The 20,174-nt window shown below is 44.7% G+C and overlaps 10 protein-coding genes across 10 annotated transcripts; 2 read left to right on the top strand and 8 right to left on the bottom strand.

Moving 5' to 3' along the window:
- Positions 1 to 49: 49 nt before the first annotated feature.
- Positions 50 to 1,915, bottom strand: V8C40DRAFT_250445 (epoxide hydrolase family protein). Its single transcript, XM_083216981.1, has 3 exons — positions 468 to 1,915; positions 123 to 392; positions 50 to 67 (listed from the first exon to the last, which is right to left on the bottom strand). The coding sequence occupies exons 1-2, from the start codon at positions 1,667 to 1,669 to the stop codon at positions 365 to 367; spliced, it is 1,230 nt and encodes a 409-aa protein (XP_083071318.1). The 5' UTR covers positions 1,670 to 1,915; the 3' UTR covers positions 50 to 67; positions 123 to 364.
- A 277-nt stretch (positions 1,916 to 2,192) lies between these two features.
- V8C40DRAFT_280817 (Zn(II)2Cys6 transcription factor) lies at positions 2,193 to 3,855 on the bottom strand (the record flags this gene model as incomplete). The annotated part of the gene is made up of 4 exons (XM_083221463.1): positions 2,193 to 2,263; positions 2,318 to 2,943; positions 2,997 to 3,668; positions 3,740 to 3,855. 4 exons carry the CDS (start codon positions 3,853 to 3,855, stop codon positions 2,193 to 2,195), a joined length of 1,485 nt encoding a protein of 494 aa, XP_083071317.1.
- A 347-nt stretch (positions 3,856 to 4,202) lies between these two features.
- On the bottom strand, positions 4,203 to 5,039 carry V8C40DRAFT_280815 (Isochorismatase-like protein; the record flags this gene model as incomplete). The annotated part of the gene is made up of 1 exon (XM_083221462.1): positions 4,203 to 5,039. One exon carries the CDS (start codon positions 5,037 to 5,039, stop codon positions 4,344 to 4,346), a length of 696 nt encoding a protein of 231 aa, XP_083071316.1. The 3' UTR covers positions 4,203 to 4,343.
- Positions 5,040 to 6,592: 1,553 nt separating this feature from the next.
- Positions 6,593 to 7,153, top strand: V8C40DRAFT_267846 (zinc ribbon domain-containing protein; the record flags this gene model as incomplete). The annotated part of the gene is made up of 1 exon (XM_083219900.1): positions 6,593 to 7,153. One exon carries the CDS (start codon positions 6,593 to 6,595, stop codon positions 7,151 to 7,153), a length of 561 nt encoding a protein of 186 aa, XP_083071315.1.
- A 764-nt stretch (positions 7,154 to 7,917) lies between these two features.
- On the bottom strand, positions 7,918 to 8,377 carry V8C40DRAFT_267845 (EthD domain-containing protein; the record flags this gene model as incomplete). The annotated part of the gene is made up of 2 exons (XM_083219899.1): positions 7,918 to 8,163; positions 8,222 to 8,377. 2 exons carry the CDS (start codon positions 8,375 to 8,377, stop codon positions 7,918 to 7,920), a joined length of 402 nt encoding a protein of 133 aa, XP_083071314.1.
- A 1,740-nt stretch (positions 8,378 to 10,117) lies between these two features.
- On the top strand, positions 10,118 to 11,080 carry V8C40DRAFT_267844 (uncharacterized protein; the record flags this gene model as incomplete). Its single annotated transcript, XM_083219898.1, has 1 exon — positions 10,118 to 11,080. One exon carries the CDS (start codon positions 10,118 to 10,120, stop codon positions 11,078 to 11,080), a length of 963 nt encoding a protein of 320 aa, XP_083071313.1.
- Positions 11,081 to 11,462: 382 nt separating this feature from the next.
- On the bottom strand, positions 11,463 to 12,743 carry V8C40DRAFT_267843 (FAD-binding oxidoreductase; the record flags this gene model as incomplete). The annotated part of the gene is made up of 3 exons (XM_083219897.1): positions 11,463 to 11,788; positions 11,843 to 12,535; positions 12,590 to 12,743. The coding sequence occupies 3 exons, from the start codon at positions 12,741 to 12,743 to the stop codon at positions 11,463 to 11,465; spliced, it is 1,173 nt and encodes a 390-aa protein (XP_083071312.1).
- Positions 12,744 to 13,833: 1,090 nt separating this feature from the next.
- On the bottom strand, positions 13,834 to 16,233 carry V8C40DRAFT_250442 (uncharacterized protein). The gene is made up of 6 exons (XM_083216980.1): positions 15,958 to 16,233; positions 15,811 to 15,882; positions 15,261 to 15,728; positions 14,993 to 15,202; positions 14,656 to 14,939; positions 13,834 to 14,596 (listed from the first exon to the last, which is right to left on the bottom strand). Exons 1-6 carry the CDS (start codon positions 16,116 to 16,118, stop codon positions 13,965 to 13,967), a joined length of 1,827 nt encoding a protein of 608 aa, XP_083071311.1. The 5' UTR covers positions 16,119 to 16,233; the 3' UTR covers positions 13,834 to 13,964.
- Positions 16,234 to 16,573: 340 nt separating this feature from the next.
- V8C40DRAFT_276024 (uncharacterized protein) lies at positions 16,574 to 17,639 on the bottom strand (the record flags this gene model as incomplete). The annotated part of the gene is made up of 2 exons (XM_083220783.1): positions 16,574 to 17,494; positions 17,565 to 17,639. 2 exons carry the CDS (start codon positions 17,637 to 17,639, stop codon positions 16,574 to 16,576), a joined length of 996 nt encoding a protein of 331 aa, XP_083071310.1.
- Positions 17,640 to 17,785: 146 nt separating this feature from the next.
- V8C40DRAFT_280804 (flavin-containing monooxygenase) lies at positions 17,786 to 19,783 on the bottom strand (the record flags this gene model as incomplete). The annotated part of the gene is made up of 6 exons (XM_083221461.1): positions 17,786 to 18,737; positions 18,788 to 18,914; positions 18,980 to 19,268; positions 19,336 to 19,398; positions 19,506 to 19,634; positions 19,735 to 19,783. The coding sequence occupies 6 exons, from the start codon at positions 19,781 to 19,783 to the stop codon at positions 17,838 to 17,840; spliced, it is 1,557 nt and encodes a 518-aa protein (XP_083071309.1). The 3' UTR covers positions 17,786 to 17,837.
- Positions 19,784 to 20,174: the final 391 nt, after the last annotated feature.

The following is a 20,174-nucleotide window of genomic DNA, read 5'->3' as shown; positions in this document are numbered from 1 at the left end:
CCCTCCCGCTCTAAAAGTTCGGAAGTGTACAAGTAGCACCGCGTAAGGTGGGGTTATGAGTGTACTCCTGCGTCCTGTAAAATTAGGCCGAAACTGTGGTGCTTAACAGGGAATAATCATACAGTAAGAGTATGTATGCAGAGCCCCGCCAAACAAGGGACGCGGGCGGGGAAGAAGTTCGCGAGCGTTAGCAGGACAGGGAAGTGCATCAAGGGGAAAACAAAGTGGATGTTGAGTACTCCCCAGATAGGCAGGATATCGATCAGAGACTTGTTGGAGATGATTGTTCTCAGAGCAGAGATGGGGAGCATCTGGTCTGCATAGAAAGTTGGTTGAGATGAGCCGGCGCGCCAATGACCTCTCTTCAACCCCCAAGGCCAGTAATACTACCTCTAGGTACGGTTAGGTTCAGATGTCGCGGTCAACTACTGGTCTAAGATCAATAAAAAACAACGTTTTCAGTCTACCTATTAGCAAAACCTAGGCGAATATCCTCAACTAATATTTCGGGTCTCTCAAAAGCTCCAAAATGTTTGCCTTTGTTCACCGTGTGAAAGTGAATCATGTTCGGGTAACCTTTCTCAGCCCACTTTTTAGGGTGCTTGAAAATATCCTTCTCAAAGACGAGTATCGCAACCGGCATTTCAACAGGTCCAAAGTCAAAGTTGAAGTGTCTATCCTCCCAAAATACTCTTGATATAGATCCAGCACTTCGTGAAAACCAATGAACACTGATATTGTCCAACATTTCATCAAGTGTAAGTGCATCTACTGGATCACCGGAGTTATCAGTCCAGTCTTGGTATTTGTCGTAGATCCACATCGCTTGGCCCACTGCTGAGTCGGAGAGAAGATACGCAATCGTCTGTGGCCTTGTACTCGAGATCCATTTCCATCCGCTCATCTCGTTCTGCGTAATATGGAATGCTTCCAATGCTCTGCTCTCTTCATCTGTCGGATTTTCAAGCGTTTTGGGGATGGCTAAAAGGAGATTCAAGTGAATGGCCACAAGACCCTTTGGTCGCATTTGCGCCATCAATGTCGTTATTGCGGCCCCGTAGTCACCACCTTGCGCAAACCATTTCTCATAACCAAGGCGTTGTTCCATCATTGTAACGAGAGCCTTAGCCGTATGCTCCATGTTCCATCCAGTTTCTTTCGGTGGCTCTGTAAAACCCCAGTCAGGTAAACTGGGGGTAACAACATGGAAAGCTTCGTCAGAGCGACCACCATTCGAAGCAGGATCAATGAGCAACGGAATGCATTTCAGAAACTCAACAAACGACCCCGGCCAACCATGTGTGAGAAGAATTGCCTTTGCATTAGGCTCTTTTGACCGAATGTGGAAAAAGTGAATGCTCAAATTGTCAATCCTTGTTGTATATTGGGGATACTGGTTGACTTCATGTTCAAAACGCCGCCAATCGTATTCGTCTTTCCAGTACGTCGCTACCTTTTGGGCCATGCTCAAAGGTGTACCCTGGAATGATCCATCAGTCACATCTTTGTCTGCCCATCTCGTTTGGGCAATGCGCTGTTTCAAATCATCAATCTCTCCCTGTGGGATATGGAGAGTGAACGATTCTACCGCCGTGCTACCGTTCGTTTGGTTGTCCATTGTCAGGATTGTTATCGCTCGTCGAATTTGGTGGCCCTTTAAGTCTTTCATCTGCGGGATTTGGGCTGATTTATATCTTTCTCTACTCTCCTAGTAGGGCATTTCCACCATTTCACTACCTTCTGAATCATTTCCAGTTATTCCCTAATGCATCGGCCGATGTATTAGCCTTTTTTCTGAAGTGAGTTCTGAACAGCCATGTCAGCATTAGAGAAGCATAATAGTATAGGATTCTTGGTATGCTATTTGGGACAAAGATTCTGGTTTAGTAATGAGGAAATCACATATCGCACTAACATGACAGGGTACCGGCGGCTGCATCAACTCGCAAATGGAAAATGATACTACTTAGCCAATTTGTCAGCAAGTCTTCTGCCCAGGGCCAAGACGCTTTCTATAACAGCACTATAGAATATTACTTCACGGGGATCTAAGTTAATGCGATATGTCTAGTTAGGTAATTGAGTATCCTTTGGGATCATGATAATTCTGGTACATTTACCGACAACAGCTTCTTGTCCGGCATAAAGATTTGATGTTTAGTACTTGCATACGCGGCATTCAGCATCATTCTCTAATTTGTTGGTAACGGCCTTGTCTCCCTTCTTCCGCAAATACCAGTCTGAATACTTTTCAACAGATCCGCTGTATAATCAGATTTAGCTGACTGGTAAGACATTCTCCTCGGGACTCACTCACCCCCTATGGTCCATCTTCGGAAAAAGTTTTCCATTGTGAATAGCATATCCTCCATATTATCACGGGTCGTATAATTGTGAGAGACATCAATAGCTGCGTAAACCCCTCGCAATTGGCAGAACATTCCAATAAGTGAAACACGGGATACATCGGTGCCTCTAATGGCATGGAAAGATATTTTCGCAGTATCCCATATCATTTGACAAGAAGTTCGCAGTGCCAAGTCATCCAATGAGCCAAGCATAAAACTTTGTTGTTTTGCATAACTTTGCCGAAGCACGATGAGGGAACAAATAGCAAGAGAAATAATGTCACAAAGATACATGGAATGATTATTTTTCGATGCCATCAGCGCGGTCACCAATCCTTGCATAGCATGATCCACAGAGTCATAACTTTCGTCAACTTCATATCCATGATGTGAACAATAGACGTGATGCAGAGCGCGACCAGATGCCAAGACAACTTGAGCCATAGTATAAAGTTGTTGAGAAGGAGAGACACCAAACGATGCAGACTCTCCAACAAAATGTCGTCGAATATGATGCTCAATACCTTTGCTAAAAGGACTGTTCGGGTTGCATAGCGAAGGAATTGAGTTATCTGCACTCGATAGCATTATTAACCTATAGCAAGTGAGAAAAATTGGTCTATAAATTATTCTGGAAGAAGTCTCCACCGATCCAAGATTAGGAGTGACACTTTACTCTGCAATGGAATATCGGTCTCACGTGTATAAGAGTCTGATAATGTCACCATAGTAAGGGCAGAACTGAGTGTAAGCTGTGCTTTGTATACCATCCCCTGGCTACACTCGTATAGTGCAATTAGAGCCTGAACTTGGACCAATCGCGCATCCGTCTTCTCGTTTAAAGAAATCAGTGCCACCATTATCCTCTTTGAAGCACTATATAGTTTTTTGGGCTTTGCAGAAGTTCCGAATTCGCAACGTTGGAGGAGGTCAAATAGTAACAATGCTAGAACAAGCAGCGGTACCGTTGCATCTACTTCGGGGAGTTCTCGAAGCGTCTGGGCGTCTTCCCGCAGCCGTTCAACATCAATAACGGGAAACCAGCGATGAATAGAAGTGGAAAACCTGTCTATAAGGCCAGATAATTCTAACCCGCTTTCTTGTAGAATATCGTTGGTCAATTGTGTAAAATAACCCAAATTGTTATCAAAATTTGTTTTCCAATTCGAAATTAATTGCACAAATTCCTGCTCTCCACGAGCAGATAGATCAAAAAAGCCATGGCATTCCGAAATAACCAATGGCTCGCTTCTGAGCGCATCTTGCTGCGGAGCAGGGACGCTGTTAGAAGCGACACTGTAGTCGCAGTATCTCAACTTTCTATTTGCAATTAAATGAGATTATTGTACTGAGAAACTGCATAATGAATAAGAAAGCATGAGAAAGCTCACAGTGTACATCGAGAGCATCTAGGAAGAGCCCGGTTGCATCGCTGCTTATGAAGCCGGCACCTGGAGCAGACATTTGCTGCTACGCTAACTACGTGAATGCCGGGAGCCATTTCCATTTGAAGACATCGAGAGGGGGAATGAAAATTGGTAAAAGAGTATCCCACTATTGTTGTGCTGCTAGTGCCACGTGGTTGAAGCATAACTTTGCCAAAGGTTCAAGAAGCACTGTGAGCAATCGCGCTCCCTCCACGCGCCCCGAGACCGACCGGCCCATGTATCCGGTTGATTAGTTATTTAGACGGCTAGCTGCCCGCTTAGAGCAAGATTACAAACCATTTTTATCAACCCTGCAGCGCGAAAGCCTATGCATTGTACGTGGAATTACAAGCTTATTACGTGTGAATAGCAATCGTTGTGGTGAAAGGGGTAAAGGGCGTATGGTGTTATCATTCCGAATATAAATGGATACTTCATAAAAGTCGTCTAAGGCTATGTGCATGTCTCTAATGATATCATAGGATATATGCGGCTAAGATCTTTAAGGTTCAATTGCGTATTATATAACCTCATTCAAGAGCCATGAAGCAGTCTATCTGCAACGCCTTCACAACTGCAATCCCAAAATATCTTTGAGCTCAACCACATCAACAAACTTTGGGAGTACCTTTGACATCAGAAACTTGTGAATTTCTGGATCATCGTCGACGATACCCTCTTCTACACAGATAATATGATAATCCAAGTCCGCGCCCGCTCTTGCTGAACCCAAGATACTTCCCATAGTTGTCAGTCCTACCAAGACAACATGCCGAATGCCACGTGCACGTAGATACGATTGCAGATCAGATGTACCAAAGCAGCTTGGTTGCAACTTTCCCAACACAATCTCGTCTTTTCCACCCCAACCGCCCGGTGGTACAATCTCATCTGGAATGCCATAATAGGGATGATGAGGATCAGATGGCGCGTTTGCGAAATAACCAGCATCCTCGAGTTGTTTCACCCATTTACTGAGCTTGTTGTAAGGCGATACAAAGGCATTTGAGTTGACGTTAAACGGCAGGGTGTGATGAACAATAAGAGGCACGCCTTCGTAAGGTGCACTTCGTATTGCGGTGTTTTCATTGGATCGACGCTGAGATATTTCATCTCGAAAAAACCCAAGGAGTGTTTTAATGTTGTCAAGATATTGTTTCTGAGTTTCAGGCGAAAGACGCTTCAGAATCTGTGTCTGCACATCTGAAAGAAGGAGAGCCGTGTGTGCAAGGTCCACCGGAATGAAGAAGGGCGATGATGACATGGTTACTTCGCTTGATAGCTGATGTTGTATAGTTTTCTGTCGAATTTAATGCTTTTTATTCTCTGTGATTAATTTGAAAGAAATGATAGCCGCGTAGAGGGTGATTTATATAGCAATTGACTGTCTTATAGACAAAAGTGTGTAACTCTTTTCTCAGCAGGGAATTCCCCGAATTCCCCGAATTCAGCGTGCCACTAACTAAGGGTGACATGTTTAACGCAGCATAATCCCGGGCCTATTAGACGCTTACAGCGTTATTCCTCTGTCAACCCATTGATTCGTGCTCTCTGTCAGAATGCTCTCTTTCCTTCCAAAGCTGCATAGAGGGAAACAGTAAGTATGAACACGCGTTCGTCTCTACGGGACACTTGCTAGGTGATAAAGTCTACATGGCGACATGGAATGGGCCGGCCGTTAGCGTGGCAACACTGCTCCATATTACAACTACCTACACTGACAAACACGGGACGGAATTGCAATGAGTGTTTGATGTATGCTGACACGCAAAATGTAACGCTGGGATTTTAAATTAAGATCCCTTGACCGTCCTTGACTCCTAGTATATTTTATTTCTTCGATGGAGAATGCATACAGTTATTTGTATTTAGGAAGACCGATGTTGCTGGTGATAAATAGGAACTACCTACATGCATCTTGCGCAAGTATGAAAAACACGTGGTTGTAAGAAGAGTATTGCCACCCGCATTCATACTATTATATGCTAACATTGTTTTACTGAACTATATCTTATGATGGATATCGGATAACAGAGTTAAAGTATTATACCTAGCGTGATATTTACATGACGTAATCTAGAGAGATTGAACCTAGTAGCGCTTCGAGCTCGCTGATTTCATGCTAAATTACAGCCCATAGAAGGATTACAAGCATCGTGGCGTACTACCGACAAGAGTTCATAGTCGTCGAAAATTTGTGACTATGGCTCGGGTAGCTTCAGTGGCATTATCTCGGAAGGCGGGTTCGATGACTTTGTACGCCACGGGGGATAGCACGTTATGTCAAGCCTCTTCAAATTGTTAGACACGGCTATGTGCTGCTGGAAGTGGATGGGCATTAAACGAGGCGAACTTTATCTGATAAAACCTGGGATCTGGAGAAGCCATAAGGGAGATACACTGGAAATGAAGTAAATCCCATGTCTCTACCGTTGGTAGAACTTGGTGGAGGAATATGAATTGAGTTGACTTGGAGAAGATGGCTGTGCCTGTGGAGAAGCTGAATAGATTGAGTTTTTGGTTTGATCAAAGATACATGCCTTTACTCTTTGCAGATAGATGGCGTCGAGAGGTGTCACTGGCTCGCCCAGCTGAACTTTGAACCATGACGTGTGTACAATAGTCTGGGTGGCTTGAACTCTAAGTGCGAGGTTACCACTGGCCGGAAGACAGTCGTATGCTACATAAAGGCATTGAGGGGCTGTCTTCCAGTTTCTGGCATCGTATTCTACAACACGATACTCGCTTTTGTTACTCCATATCAGCCTGCCTTATCTTTTTTCCATCTCCAGTACAGTTCTCGACTCAGTCACTACGATGTTCGGCCGTCGGCGAAGACCAGTTCTCGGCGCCGCCGTACTCGTCGGCGCATCCAGGATGTCTGCTAGACGTGAAGTACAGAGGCAGGCCATGATGGATTCTCAGCGCGAAATGGATATACAGCGTGAAGTTGATATGCGGAGGCTCCAAGACGCGGAGATGGAACAACGAACACAGCGCGCTGTCGACGAAGCGATGAAAAAGGCGGCTGCGGAAAACGCAGTTCCTCAACAGGGCGCCGCTGTGGTGGTGTCGCCACCTCCCCAGCAAATCTACCATACCCCATCACCAATGCCAATGCAAATGCAATCGCCGCCCGGACAGCCCTACACACTGGCACCAAACATGATGCCTGGCGTTCCGCCCGAGCAGATGGCTCGCGTCCCGTCTCCGCAGCCGCCAGCATACTCCTCAGAGTATCTACCACAAGATAGGCCGAAGAGTGCGCAGGGCATCGGCTCTGCAGAGTCAAATGTTCGATATTGTACAGAATGTGGCTTCGGTTGCCAAATTGGAGATAAATTCTGTAGTCGATGCGGCGCAAAGCAGGCCTCCTAGGTTCAGGTTAACATGGCTGGCTTTTTATTCGTTATTCATTTGCTTCGGAGTATGAATGAGACTTTGGTCACGGTGATTGTTATTTAAACGAGAGAGGTGGATTGATTACCATTAACAATGCTATGTCTTAAGCTATTTGAACTGGACTTTAGTGTTTGTTTCTTGATGAATATGCAGCTTCAAATCGAATGACTTCTCATTGACAGGGACAGAATTGCCAGACTCCAACAAAGTGGTAGTCAATCTTCGTTCATTCGGTTGGTTGCATGGTTGTGTTGGTCATATTTCCGTTCTGCGCAATGTATTTTGTATAAATTCGTTATGTATCACTATATATTTCCGCTCCGCAAATCGGAATTAAAGATTAAGGTCGCATTGAAAGTCGTTTGTTTTGTTCATTTTCGTGTAAGCACTTGTCTGTTTCGCCACGACAGAAGCGAATCCTAAAATAATAGCACATATTACGAGTGAAGCGTGTCCAATGTAGTCCAATTTGGCTATCAAGTTTCTAGCCTTCTATTACATCGGGTTATACCCATTTATTTTCATTGCTTTCGTTTACTTATGTCCTTTGTTACAATGGATCTAAAGTTTCAACTCATTTTCACAACATATATCAAGCTCGTTCATTGAATATTGGAAAAAGTGTCATCTATATGATTACTATTCCTCGAAGACAAATTATATGCTTGAACTCCGCTGGTAACGTATTGCGGAATTATATTGCGGGAAGAAAGCAAATCCCAACAAATTATTTCCGTTTATCAGTCCACCCTTTTCCCATCGCGAACTCCAAAGTACTCTTTGCCAATAACCATGCGACGATCATCCTCTGTGAAATTCTTCTCGTCAGGGTGTAGCTTTGCCGGCAAGTCTGGGTCTGCAAAAGTAGCTTCCAGAGCACCAATATCCGGAAAGATGGTGGTAACTACAGCATCGCAATCAATGCTTTCGACAGCATTGTTAAAAAGAGCTTGAATCTTTTCTTTGTTATTGCGAGTTATAAATTGCTGTTGGCCTTTTTTAATTACCCATTGCATCAACCAAATACATTCTAGAGCGGCTTACCACGGAATACTGGAGAACATTGTGTCTAACAAGAATCTCGGCCACCATAGGGATATGGATTTTCGTGTAGTGTTGCTCAAATTCCTCATCCGTCATGCCATGTTTCTTTGTGACCAAGAATGTCGCCTTAATACCTGCTTCAAAATTCGAAGTCATCTTGTGGGAGAGAGTAGGGGTTATGATATCGACCCTGTACTTTGACTGAAGTATTAAATGCAATGTGAACGTGTGGTATATAAACCTGAGAAACCGTTTGAGCGTAGTCTGGCTGTCGTTAGATGTCCTTTGCACATTCTTATACTTACGACAGATAGCAGACTTATTAGTAACGTGAACATTCGTCATCTTATATATTATTATCAACGGAGATAGCCATTTCCGACGCAATATATCGTAGAATAGGGAGTACATTGATTATATCCAACGGCCTCTACTTGCGGACTTCAATACGTGGTGCGACTAGGTTCACGTGGAATCTATCCAATTAACAATATCAAGACATATAAATGACATTGTTATGATCATCTGATAATACACTGATGGTCATATATTTGCACTTTCCTTGACCAATTCTATTGGCAGCACTGCCTGTCAAAGGAATGTCGGTATACAGGCACTCAATATCGATTTGGCTACCAAAGCGGTTAATTCACTGGTTGTTGCAGCATCTGTACAATGTTGCATGGCTGTTTTCATTATGTTCCACAGTCACTAAACAGATGATGAAAGATGATGATTTACGAATACTGGACATGATATAGAAGCACGTTTGTTATCTTTTCAGTTCGCTGCACTGGATATTATCGTTAAGCAGAACGGGATTTAACTTAGCATCTTTTCCTATTCAACTTGTGAACTCTTGAAGGTAAAGCTGTACTCACAAAGCAGCACTGTACCTCAAAATCTCTAGCCGTATTCTAGATCCTATTGGTAGTATTGTGGCCATATGTAACCTTACATCGATGGGCGAGATCGCGTGTTCAACACTACTTAGTGCGCATACTAGAAGAAAAAAAAAAGTAGTTTCACGATAACTTGCAAACTCAATTTCAGGGGGAGAAAAAACTCTTTCCTGGGTGCATCCATGCCTCGAGTGTCCCGCGGAGTTCCAGAAAATGATTGGAGCCGATATTCCGTCCGTAATCCACTGTGGCCGATTGCGGCAGCCCGGCGGCCTCTTCGCCGCAACGAATCATGATTACTTAGAATCAGTTCAGTGGTACCCAGTTCTGAACCTTCAATGGCGCGCTTTCCTAATAACTATGAATGTGATTACTTATTTTCTCCTTAAGCCTAGGTCTACCCTTGTTGTCTGGTATTGCAGCCGTAAGTACGGCCTACTCCCTGAAGTACAAAGTTGGCCTAAAAAACAGCAACTTTGTATTAGCCTAAAAGCATTGCTATCTTCTTCAACTTGCTTTGATGTCTTGACTCATGCAATGCTGCTAAGCAAGCTTTGCAGCAACTAATACCCCTTATACCAGCGCTAAGTAGTCCACTCGGAAGACTCCGAAACTCGTATTGACAGCCTTGGACGCTACACAGTCAACCGGATGTGGTATCTTTATTCAAACACCGCTCAGGACAAGATAGTGTTTCAGGCATTTTTCTCGTGTTAATGCAACTCATGTTAAGGCTCTAGAAGCTGAAAATCCACTGAAATAAGCGCTAAGGCGTTCGCCGAAGGGCAGCTTCGTATTGAGAACCACAAATGTTCTATCGCGAACAATTGGTATTATAGCCAATGAAGTGGCTTGTTGAAATTTGTCTATTCTATATAAAAGGCAAGGTTTGTTCAATATCCAGCCTCTATTACCTATTCCAACCTCTCAAGTCAGCCCTGATATATTCACACACTCTCATAACATTCCAAACCCCTTCGACCCCTTTCCCTAAATGCATCTCTATTATCTCGCCTCTGCGGCGATAGCTGCACAGGCTCTCGCTGCCCCGTCACCAAAGTCTGATAATTCCTCAGCTCTGGAACAATGGCTATACAATAGCCAACTTGATGACCAGGGTCTAAGTCTGTTGGATCGATCGGATATTGTTGGATTTCAAGCGTTGTATAGCTGGAAGTCCCTTGAGCCGGCCAAGGATGATTATGACTTCTCCAACATAAGAGATGATTACAAAAAGGTACTGGCCAAAGGCAAAAAGTTCTGGATTCAACTTCAAGATAGGAGCTTCAATGCTTCTGTCGATCCGGTCCCCAAGTACCTGAAAACACCATACTACAACAATGGAAGCGCTCCAGCTTGTGATGGAACTTCATGTGACACCAATTTCACAATCACTGGATGGGTTGCGCAGCAATGGAACCCACGGGTGCGACATCGTTATCAATCTCTCCTGAGTGCCCTAGCTGAAGAATTTGACGGCAAGATTACTGGCATCAATTTGCCGGAAACGTCCATCTCCGTTACTGAGGGTACGAATAACTACACCGACGAATCGTACTTCTTAGGCGAGCTGGACAATGCTGGTTACGCAGCCCGTGCTTTCAACAAGAGCTACGCTGTGCAATACGTCAACTTCTGGCCCGACGGATGGAACAATACCAACAACCGGTTCACCGACTCTTTCAACTATTACGCGAAGCATGGCGTGGGTGTCGGTGGGCCGGACTTGATCCCAAATAAACCGGGCCAAGAGCAAAACTCGTATGTGTACATCCCGATGTATCATGATGAGGTACCTATTACTGTGGTGGCCTTTCAAGAGCCAGATCTGAAAGAGATAAACAACAAAACTGGAAACCCGTTCACAAAGGAGGAGCTTGTTGATTTTGCCGTGAACGAGCTGCATGTTCGCATTGTATTCTGGACGGTTGAGGCGCCTTGGTTGCAGAGCAGCTAATCTAGCTAGTGCAATTGTGATGGAGAGAACTCCCTCACCGCCGGTTCTCTGATTTGTGCGATCATGGTTGTTAGAAGTGCGTTTGTCGTACGCTTCTAATGAAGGTTGATATAGCCGAAACGACCAACGTTTAGATAGAAATTCTCATCTTCATTCTTTAGTTCTTAATTTGAAATACTAATACAATTGGGGGAAAAAACCTACATTTTGCAGAAAAAGGGGGAGAACAACGTGTTGTGAGTATCTCTTTATTTTAGACGGTTATACTTTCTACGATAGCAATAATGTGGAATCTAGACAGTCAGTTTACATATGTGGGTTGAAAAATAAATAACGAGGGATGTTATAGAGTAATAGAGTCCCCTGTAGCGGTGAATAACTATTAGAGCTCATCGTGTTTGTTATCCGCATCAGTCTGACTCATATTGCCCCTCTCTACCGGCAGTTTATAGCCACCCCTCCAAAGTCTGTCAAATATTCCTGCCGGATCATACGCTTTCTTTATCTCTCTCATCTTTTCCATATCGCCAGGTGTAACAGAGCGTTCATATACAGGCTGGCTTCCATCGGCGTAGTTCAGATAAATGAAATCGTTCAGTATATCTCTTTTACGAGCCTCAGTTTCAGGTAAAGTGCCAAGTTCATAAGCCGCTTCCTCTAATGCAGCATCGTCATCAGGGTTTGCCCACTCCATTCGAATATGGATATCTAGAGTGTTTAGTTAATGGAAATTACAAGCTATGAGGATCTCCTAGTACTCACTGACTAAATCATCCTTCCCTTGCCCTAAAGCATTGAAGATTGGACTTTCTTTGGCTGCGTTTATGCAGCCCTTCTGAAAATGTTGGACCGCTATACTCCAGAGGATATTTTCACGGTCATCATGAGGTTTCATGATAGTTTCGCTCTTCTCGAAAATGTCCATGAAATATTCCGTATCGATCTTTGTCGTGATTGTGTGCCACCTTGTTCGTGTTGTGGCCGCAAGAGCACTATCAACTACCTCACGTACTACTTTATAGGTACTTCCTGTGGTCTCTAAATGCATAATAGGTGTATCGGATGTCAGTGGATCTTGGGTGACTCCAGCTTCATTAACTTGCACTGCCAAGGCTAAACTCATGCCCTTGTTTCGCATCATAGCGATTGATACCATGTTGTCTTTGTTTGTGTCGTCGTGCCCCCACTTTTCAGATTGTGCGTAGAGTTCTGACGCAAGAGTTGGCGTGAAGGGATACACGTTAACGGCTCCCCATATCGCAGGAGAGTGATAAATACGCATGTCGAATCGAGTGACGATGCCATAATTCGTAGAGGGCAGTTTCATTGCCCAGAATAAGTCTTCATTCTCGGCTTTATTTGCGCTGACAATTGTACCATTAGAGAGCACAACCTCGTAGTTGATCACGTTGTTCGCACCAAGCCCCTTCTCAGCGGATGCGAAGGCGATGCCACCTTACCATGAAAGTCAGTAACATGTCAAGCTGTTATGCTGTTCCAACTACTCACCACCTAAAAGGAAGCCACCAACCCCAACTCCACTAATTCGCCCTCCAGCCGTCGAAATATGATGCGGTTCCAGGGCAGCATAAACATTTATCCACGTTGCACCAGGGCCCAGTTCAACCATCTGGCGCTCATGTTGGATGCTGATTTTATTCATTGACCTTAGGTCAATAAGAAAACCTCCATCAATGTTTGATGAGCCCTTCCAGCACATATGCCCTCCGGATGCTACAGCAAATGGACATTGCAAGGAATTTGCGATCTGTAGAATATGCGAGACATCATTTGCGACCTTTGGTCTTATTATACAAGCTGGATGAAGCTCCTGTTGTTGCTTGGAGTAATATTCGGCATTGCGAGATTCGTATTCTGACGACGATGGGTAGTGAACAAGAGATGGCAACTCTTTATGTAATTCGCTACACTTCCTTTTGGAGTTAATTGAGGCGTATGAAGGTACTGTAATATGTGACTTACACAACTACTACCCAACTCCGAGTGCGTAACTGACGTGCCACCTTTCGCTATGGCACCTAGGCGGTTTGTAGAAGTAACTAGAAGTAAAAGTGTGAGAGGGCGCATACTGAAGGCAAGTGGCTTTTCTTTTTCTATACAGGAGAATAAAGAAGAGCGAGGAATTCAGTTATGCGTTTCACGTCGTGATTAAGTACTTCTTAGTGACTTCAGTGGAGTTTGTACAAGTAACCATTCGGACTTGTCTGTAAGGCGAAGACCGGAACAGTTGCCGCCGAAATTTGAGACAACCCACAAGTAGTCAGCACCGACGTGTAAAGTAGTTCATGTACGAAGTCTACTCTCCAAAATGTTAGGTTTGCTAGTGCTGATGCAATGTAACATTGAAGTGTTGACATATGCTGACGTTGCCAAGCCTTTGTTTGGACTTTTGTTTGGACTTGAGTCATGGCTGATGCCCAACGAGTACTGAGAGAAGCCTGACCATAACTTTTAAAATTGGAAGAAGGTCTGTCCATTCAACTAGACTGTATTGGAGCGTAACAAAAAACGCAGTGCCGAAGTAAGAATATTAACCATCATAGACAAGCGTTAAGCATTATCCAGGTTCTCAACGGAGTCAAGATCAAAGCCTCGGCCTTTATGTAAGAGCGGCAGTTGGGTCCTATGCGGTCCAGCAATGTTCGCCCGAACAATATGGAATGAGGTGTTAAACGTCAAGACAGAAGAATTGGTGTGGTCACAGTACTGAGGGTGGGGTAATTCAAAAGAGTACCACCAAACAAGATTCGATTTAGACTTAAATGTACAAGATACCATATTTCCTTTCAATTGTCATTTTCCAATAGTAGTATTACAACCAGATTGCTCGGACAATTGCCAAGTCTAAATTCAGAAAAAAACATCAAAACTCCGAAACGCTCATTATCCAGCTCATATCCAATAGATTAAACATAGTGTCTTTCTGGATTACTTCCTCTGTGGGTATATTCTCCAAGATTCTCAAAAACGACATGCTGTCGTCGCTACTGGAGGAACAGGTGCCCAGACAGGGGGCCTGATTGCCGGCCTCTTGTGATTTCCAGTTCAAGCAATGCTTGAAAAATTGCGTCATTTTCCAGAAGTAGTCGCGTCTATCTTGCCCATGATCTGACATTGTTCCCATCGTCATCATTTTATCGCGGAGAGCGATAAGGTAAGGTGAAATGTCTGCAAGTTCGCGTAATTGGCCAGGCTCGCTCACATTGACGCCCCCAAGTGTAGCTGCAGCGAGCACAAGAATGGCATATAGAAGTTCCGACTCTTGAAACAGAACAGTTGTTCGAAGACTTTGCGGAGATAAGAAGGCATACTCGTTGATATAAGTCTGTGCCGCTCGAATGCACGAGATGGCGATATTAAGTCGTGGTAATGATGAGCACCAGCTACAGCACATTGCATTACTGACGTCGATATTGGCCTCATGATGTGGCGGAGAATGAAGGCCAACCTCTTGTATGTATATCTGGATGTAAAGGCATTTCCTTTGAATCAAGCCTATGGCAATGAGCATCTGATAAAACCCCAGAGAAAAAAACATTGCGATGGTCACTTACTGTTTGCTTTTGCCTCAGGTGGAAAACTCTTAAGGAGTTCATCCAGCTTTTCCTTGAATTTGTTCATCATCACTTGTATGTGCATATAATCCACAACTTCCAACCACCGGATGTTGTTATACTGAAACAGCTGATCGACTTCCTCGGCCAGTCCTTGCAATTGCACAAAGCATGATAAGGTTTCATCAGATGCTGTAAGTGAGACATAGGGCAGCAAGATACAACAATCCGCCACAGTTCTGCAATATTTAAAATGGGTTGGTTTCCTCATCGCCAAAGAGATACTTGTGGGGGAGGTGTTAGCTGTACCGTTGAGTAAGGCATTTGGTATACTCACCAAGAGTCAACGTAGTAGCAAGCCACAAATGTTCTCATCTTCTCGATGATAAAGTAGTGTTGCCCGTATTTGTCAAAAGTTCCCCGCTGCTGAATTAGAATGTCTTTTACTGAGTCATCGGGCGGAAGCTTGAGCTCTGCGGCCATTGTAGTCGCCAATTGAGATAACTGGTAAATCTGTTCCTTAGCAGGGTTGAAGTAGAGATGATTCCTTTCAGTGAACGTTAGTGTGTGCATAACAAGTGAAAGAGAGATATTGTGAATATTACCAAGTAAGATATACTAATAGCCCTTGTAACAAGTCTAGATTCTTCTCGGCATTCACAATCACTCTGTCGGCTAGCATTTTTCGGAATTCTATCTCCAGTCTAATCTGAAGATGATCTCGCGCACAAGCAGTGAGAATTGCAAGGAGAAGGCAAGGTCTCTCCAGCCGTAGGTAATCCAAGCTAGTTTCAGGTGGAAGCAGTACAGGCGAGAATTCTTCAGAAGCAGCAGCAAAATCGGCTAGAAGCTGCTTTGCTTCATCTGTGGTGAGAAATCCCTTTGCAACCACATCCTGGCGAGGAGTTGGCGACAATGTTGTACATTCTGGTGAGCTACTTGCCACTAGAGACGTTGTTGAATCTACATTGGTTGGAGACTGAACTTCTCTCGCGGCGGACTTTGCAGATATCGACGATATGAGCGTAACTAATCCATCGATTTTCTCCTCAACAACTTTCCTTTTCGATTTCCTTTCATGTGCTAGTCAGTCTATAATGCTAATCAATGAGTAAATGCAAGAAAAGAAGAAGTGGAATTGGAAGAAGAACATACGGCATCGATTTGGTTTGTCGAGGTCGAGCAATGGCGCGCTCGAAGACGCAAGTCGTCCCATTGACACTACATCTAAGTCAATTGTCAATGATGTGCTCTCCTCTGCGCCATAAAAAAAAAAAGGAAAGAAATCGATATTGGAATCACCTTTCGCATAGTGGAAATGCATTGCTGCTATCTGCCTTAGGAATGCAGCGGACCTTTGATCTCCGACATGTCTCGCAGGACCGACGAAGATGGCCCGTCCTTCTTCTAGGCTCAACCTCTGCTCCGCCGCGTGTAATCCAAGAACCGGCGGCTTTCTCCATTGGAACAGACAGAAAGCCTAGAGTCCGAAATACAATCCGGCTGCTGTCAAGAGGAACTTGCGTAACATTGCTTCCGCGTCTCTACCGGCTACTGTTGGACGTCGTTTAGGGGAAGAATTCGTACTGGGCCAAGATGAGATCGGAATCTCGGAACCATAAGCATGTGCCGAAACTCCGATTGTACATAACGCATTAGCGCAGGACCGTAGACACTTGCGACACTGAACAAGAATTCAAGCGGAGACAAACAGGCCCACCATACCGATTATCACGCTACACTCTATGCCAGCAATGCCAGGTACGCGAATGACGAGAAGTAAAACAGCTCTTCCTCATATTAAAATAATGTCATCAACTTCCAATATTCTCTCGGACAAACTGAATCTCCATGCCATTGCTCTCAGTTCATAACTCGCCAGTGTACAGACCTTACTTAAAATATCGACACCTGTCTCCTAGTAATAATCTCGAACATGCTCGTCACACAGATCCCAAAGTCTCTTACCAGTATTCCTCTCTGCGATTCCAGCCTCGACTTTTGGGACGGTTGTACCGATCTGGCCAAATGGAACTACAAAGCATCCATTTTTCTTGACAACTTCGTCTGAGAACCCAGCGTAAAGCTCCGTTAAGGCACCAAATCGTACCGGGTGAGACATCAAATTGTGGACAACTTGTAGGAACCATGGTGCGTGACGGGCAATATCCGTCTTGATAGCCCCTGGATTAAACGCGCAGCTGGTGATGTCTGGATGGACCTTCGCCATCTCGGCTGCGAGAATTGCGTTGCCAGCCTTGCTCTGCATGTACCTCGCTGTACGGCCTTTGAAGCCCCCAAATTCAGGAGAGCTTAACTTCCAATCATCCCACAAGATACCATCTTCTCCTGGCGGCACTACGCCGTCACCAGACCCGGCCCAGCAGACTCGAACGGATCCCTTTTCTGTAGCAGGATTTCGCGATGTTTGAAGCATGATCGGGGTCAGAAAATGCTGGAGTAAAAAGGGGCCGAAAACATTGGTCGCAAAGGTCAGCTCGTGGCCCTGCTTGCTAACGCTGCCTTCCGGCGCAAGCATAACGGCTGCATTGTGCCATATAACGTCAAGGCGAGTTTCGAGCTTTAGGAAGGACTCAGCTGCTGCCTTGATACTAGAGAAATCTCCAAGGTCGAGCGCAATGAATCGAATAGTGTCTTCATCTTTAGCAGATCGTTGCTTCATTCCCGGGGGTGACTCCGATGACTTGATCAGCCCAGTCGCCGTGTCTCCCGACTGCGCAGATCGTGAAAGAATATAGATTCGGGTCGCATTGGCGTGATATAAGATCTTGGCCAACTCAAGACCTATGCCTCCAGTACCTCCAGTGATGATAAAGACCTTTGCATAAGCATAACAGTTAGATCAGCGCTCATATAGAGGAAAGGTTAGTTGTTAATTTTAACCTCACCTTTCCTTTTAAGTCAGTCACATCCTTTTCCAGGAGTGCTGGTTTGGTAGTAAAGTAGCTCCTAAGAAAAGCCATGGTTGTGTTGTTCAGTAGCGAATACTGTATTTGAAGGTTCGATATCCCAGAGAAAGTTCAATATTCGCATGCAGTGTCTTTATACTAGCTCTTCGGAATATACGCTCGGATTTTCGGGACTGAACATCGAAGCAATTACCGAAACGTCCAAACCATACATAAGCTCAGGTATCGGAGCTTCCGACAGGCAATGAGTGGTCAACTCATTCCATTGGCGTTGAAAAACGATTCGCGAGCGCCTTTCCATGGTTTCCGTTTCCCTTCATCAAAAATCCTATAGACCTGTGGTACAAACTTTCCATCCAAAAGTGTTTTGTATAGACGATAGTCTGTCAACCACAGCCACCAGGATTTCCACCCGTACCCAATTCTGTCCTGAATACCCAGACCAGCCGCCCTGTCAGCCCATATAGTCCATTCCGTGGTATTCACAATGGAAGGGTGGAAAATCTCGCCTTCCTTCGCTATTGATATCACCATCTGATTTTGTGCATCGGCACTCTTTGCCATCTCACTAGCGGACGGCAACTTTGAGGCTCCGAGCCACACCTGGGCCAGGGCCATTGACGCCAGATCTGCATTGATCGAAGAAGACAAAGTGGGACCTACGGTCTCTGAGTAGGCGAGAGAGTCTGGGAAATCCAATGAAAAGATGCCTTGGTAAAGCCTTGCGAGAGGTCGTCCCATAGAACCACGAGCGTCTTTCCATGCCTGGGGCATATGTCTAGAGGGATCGTAGGGACCCAGCAGTGAAAAGGACTTGTTGTAACCAATTGCAAATATTATGGCATCGACTTCCAGTTTGTTTCCGTCTGTGAGCTCGACATGGGACTCAAGAACCCGCTTTACCCCGGCAACCAAGGTAACAGCCCCAGATACGAGAAGGTCATAGAATTCGTCTCCAATGATTGGTATCTTACGAGGCATTGCAGGAGCGTTAGCAAGACCCCACTCTGGCCGCAGATCGAACGCTTCGTCTTGCATTTCGAGAAAAACTTTGTGGAGTATTTGGCCTTGTTCAAAGGGTGGCCTTTTCATGGCTTTTCGCTGCTCGCGGAGAGGAGGAAAGCATACATCGTTTGCCTTACCATAGGGCAACTGCACATCATATCAGCAGATACTTTGACCAAATTGGAAATCATTTCTACCATCAGACACCCATTTCGGTGAGATATAAAAACTTGACTGGCTCTGCCTGCAAGACCTCTGGCAATGTCTGTAGCCGTGGAGCCAAGTCCAACAACCAATACTCGCTTCCCATCGAAACTCTTTGGGCTAGAAAGCTTCGAATTAGAGACCTAACAGCATGGCCATTGTACTGCGCACAGTCATCCTCGTACCTTTTGTATGTATGAGCATTTAGTATTTCACCTCTGAATTGGTCGAGCCCTTCAACACGAGGCGCTTTTGGTGTTTGGAAGAGTCCATTACAAACGACCAACCTATCAAACATTTCTTCTTCTCTTTTACCTTGTGCATCCGTAAGCAATAAAGACCACTTATCCCCAACTCGACTGACCGTTGTCACTCTTGTATTGAGTCGAAATCGGTGAACAATGTCAAAATGCTCAGCATATGACTCCAGAAATGCCTGGATTTCTTTTGGATAGAGCGGGCCATCAGATGCATCTAGGAACTCCATGTAAATATCAACGTATATGAAGTTAGGCATGCAATCGAAAAATGTTAGACGTACCACCAGCATAAGGAAAGTCAGAGAAGCAAAACTGTGGAATCAGCCACATCCATTTCTTCAAGACTATCAGCTCACTTACCGTATCCCTCCGACCTAGCGCTCTTGTATCTGTCGGATAAAATGATGGTAAGACACGGAAATTCAGTAGGGGATGACACAGCTTAGCTTACTAGATAAGCAGCTTGTCCTCGCATCCTCGGTATAGTGCCAGAGGCCACCAATTGCATCGGAAGCTTCGTATCCAGTTACATCAAAACCAGCTTCAGTCAAGTTCTTCACGGCCGAGATTCCTGCAATACCTTTTCGCATGCTCAGTTAGTAGTGTAACGACAGTAGGTGTCTTCGCTGTTGGGGATGGGGTTAAGATGCAATCCAGCTGAAGTAGGCCATAATTCTTACCCAGTCCACAGACGGCTACTTTATTTCTCGTGATTTTCTTTTGTGTCATTGCTTTTTAAGGTGGAATAATGTTTCCCCTCGTAGCTATGTGTGCGGATTGTTGAAATGCGGATGTGAGAGCAACGGTCGTAAATCCTGTGCGCAGGATGATGCAGCGAGATACAACGAGATATCCATCGTAAGCCTTGGGATGTAAAGCTTGTTATATATTGTCAAATGGCCTCTTTATTCGGTTTGTCATCTGGTACAATTTCTTTAGGTTCATTCTACCTCTCGTTGCCTTTGCACCAAGTTGAGTAAACTCTGACAACGGTTATTGTTACCTATGTTAAACACCATACAATATGCTTGGAGGTACATTTTAATCGCCCTTCTTAAACTTATTCGGGCGGTGTGCTGACCTGCTAGTGCTCATCTTCGGCGCTGAAGGAACTCCTTTT

The sequence above is a fragment of the Trichoderma camerunense genome, assembly GCF_050948025.1.
Source record: "Trichoderma camerunense strain CBS 138272 chromosome Unknown V8C40scaffold_13, whole genome shotgun sequence".
Classification (NCBI taxonomy): Eukaryota; Fungi; Ascomycota; class Sordariomycetes; order Hypocreales; family Hypocreaceae; genus Trichoderma; species Trichoderma camerunense.
The sequence above is the reverse complement of the archived record's forward strand: the minus strand, read 5'-3'. Positions and strand labels throughout refer to the sequence as shown.

Coding starts and splice junctions, on each gene's coding strand:
- V8C40DRAFT_250445 (XM_083216981.1), bottom strand. CDS start 1,669: ATGAAAGACTTAAAGGGCCACCAAATTCGACGAGCGATAACAATCCTG. Junction 393..467: donor CGCCTAGGTTTTGCTAATAG/GTAGACTGAAAA, acceptor AACCGTACCTAG/AGGTAGTATTACTGGCCTTG.
- V8C40DRAFT_250442 (XM_083216980.1), bottom strand. CDS start 16,118: ATGGAGAAAGCCGCCGGTTCTTGGATTACACGCGGCGGAGCAGAGGTT. Junction 15,203..15,260: donor CTATTAGTATATCTTACTTG/GTAATATTCACA, acceptor GTTCACTGAAAG/GAATCATCTCTACTTCAACC. Junction 14,597..14,655: donor ACCTGAGGCAAAAGCAAACA/GTAAGTGACCAT, acceptor TCATTGCCATAG/GCTTGATTCAAAGGAAATGC.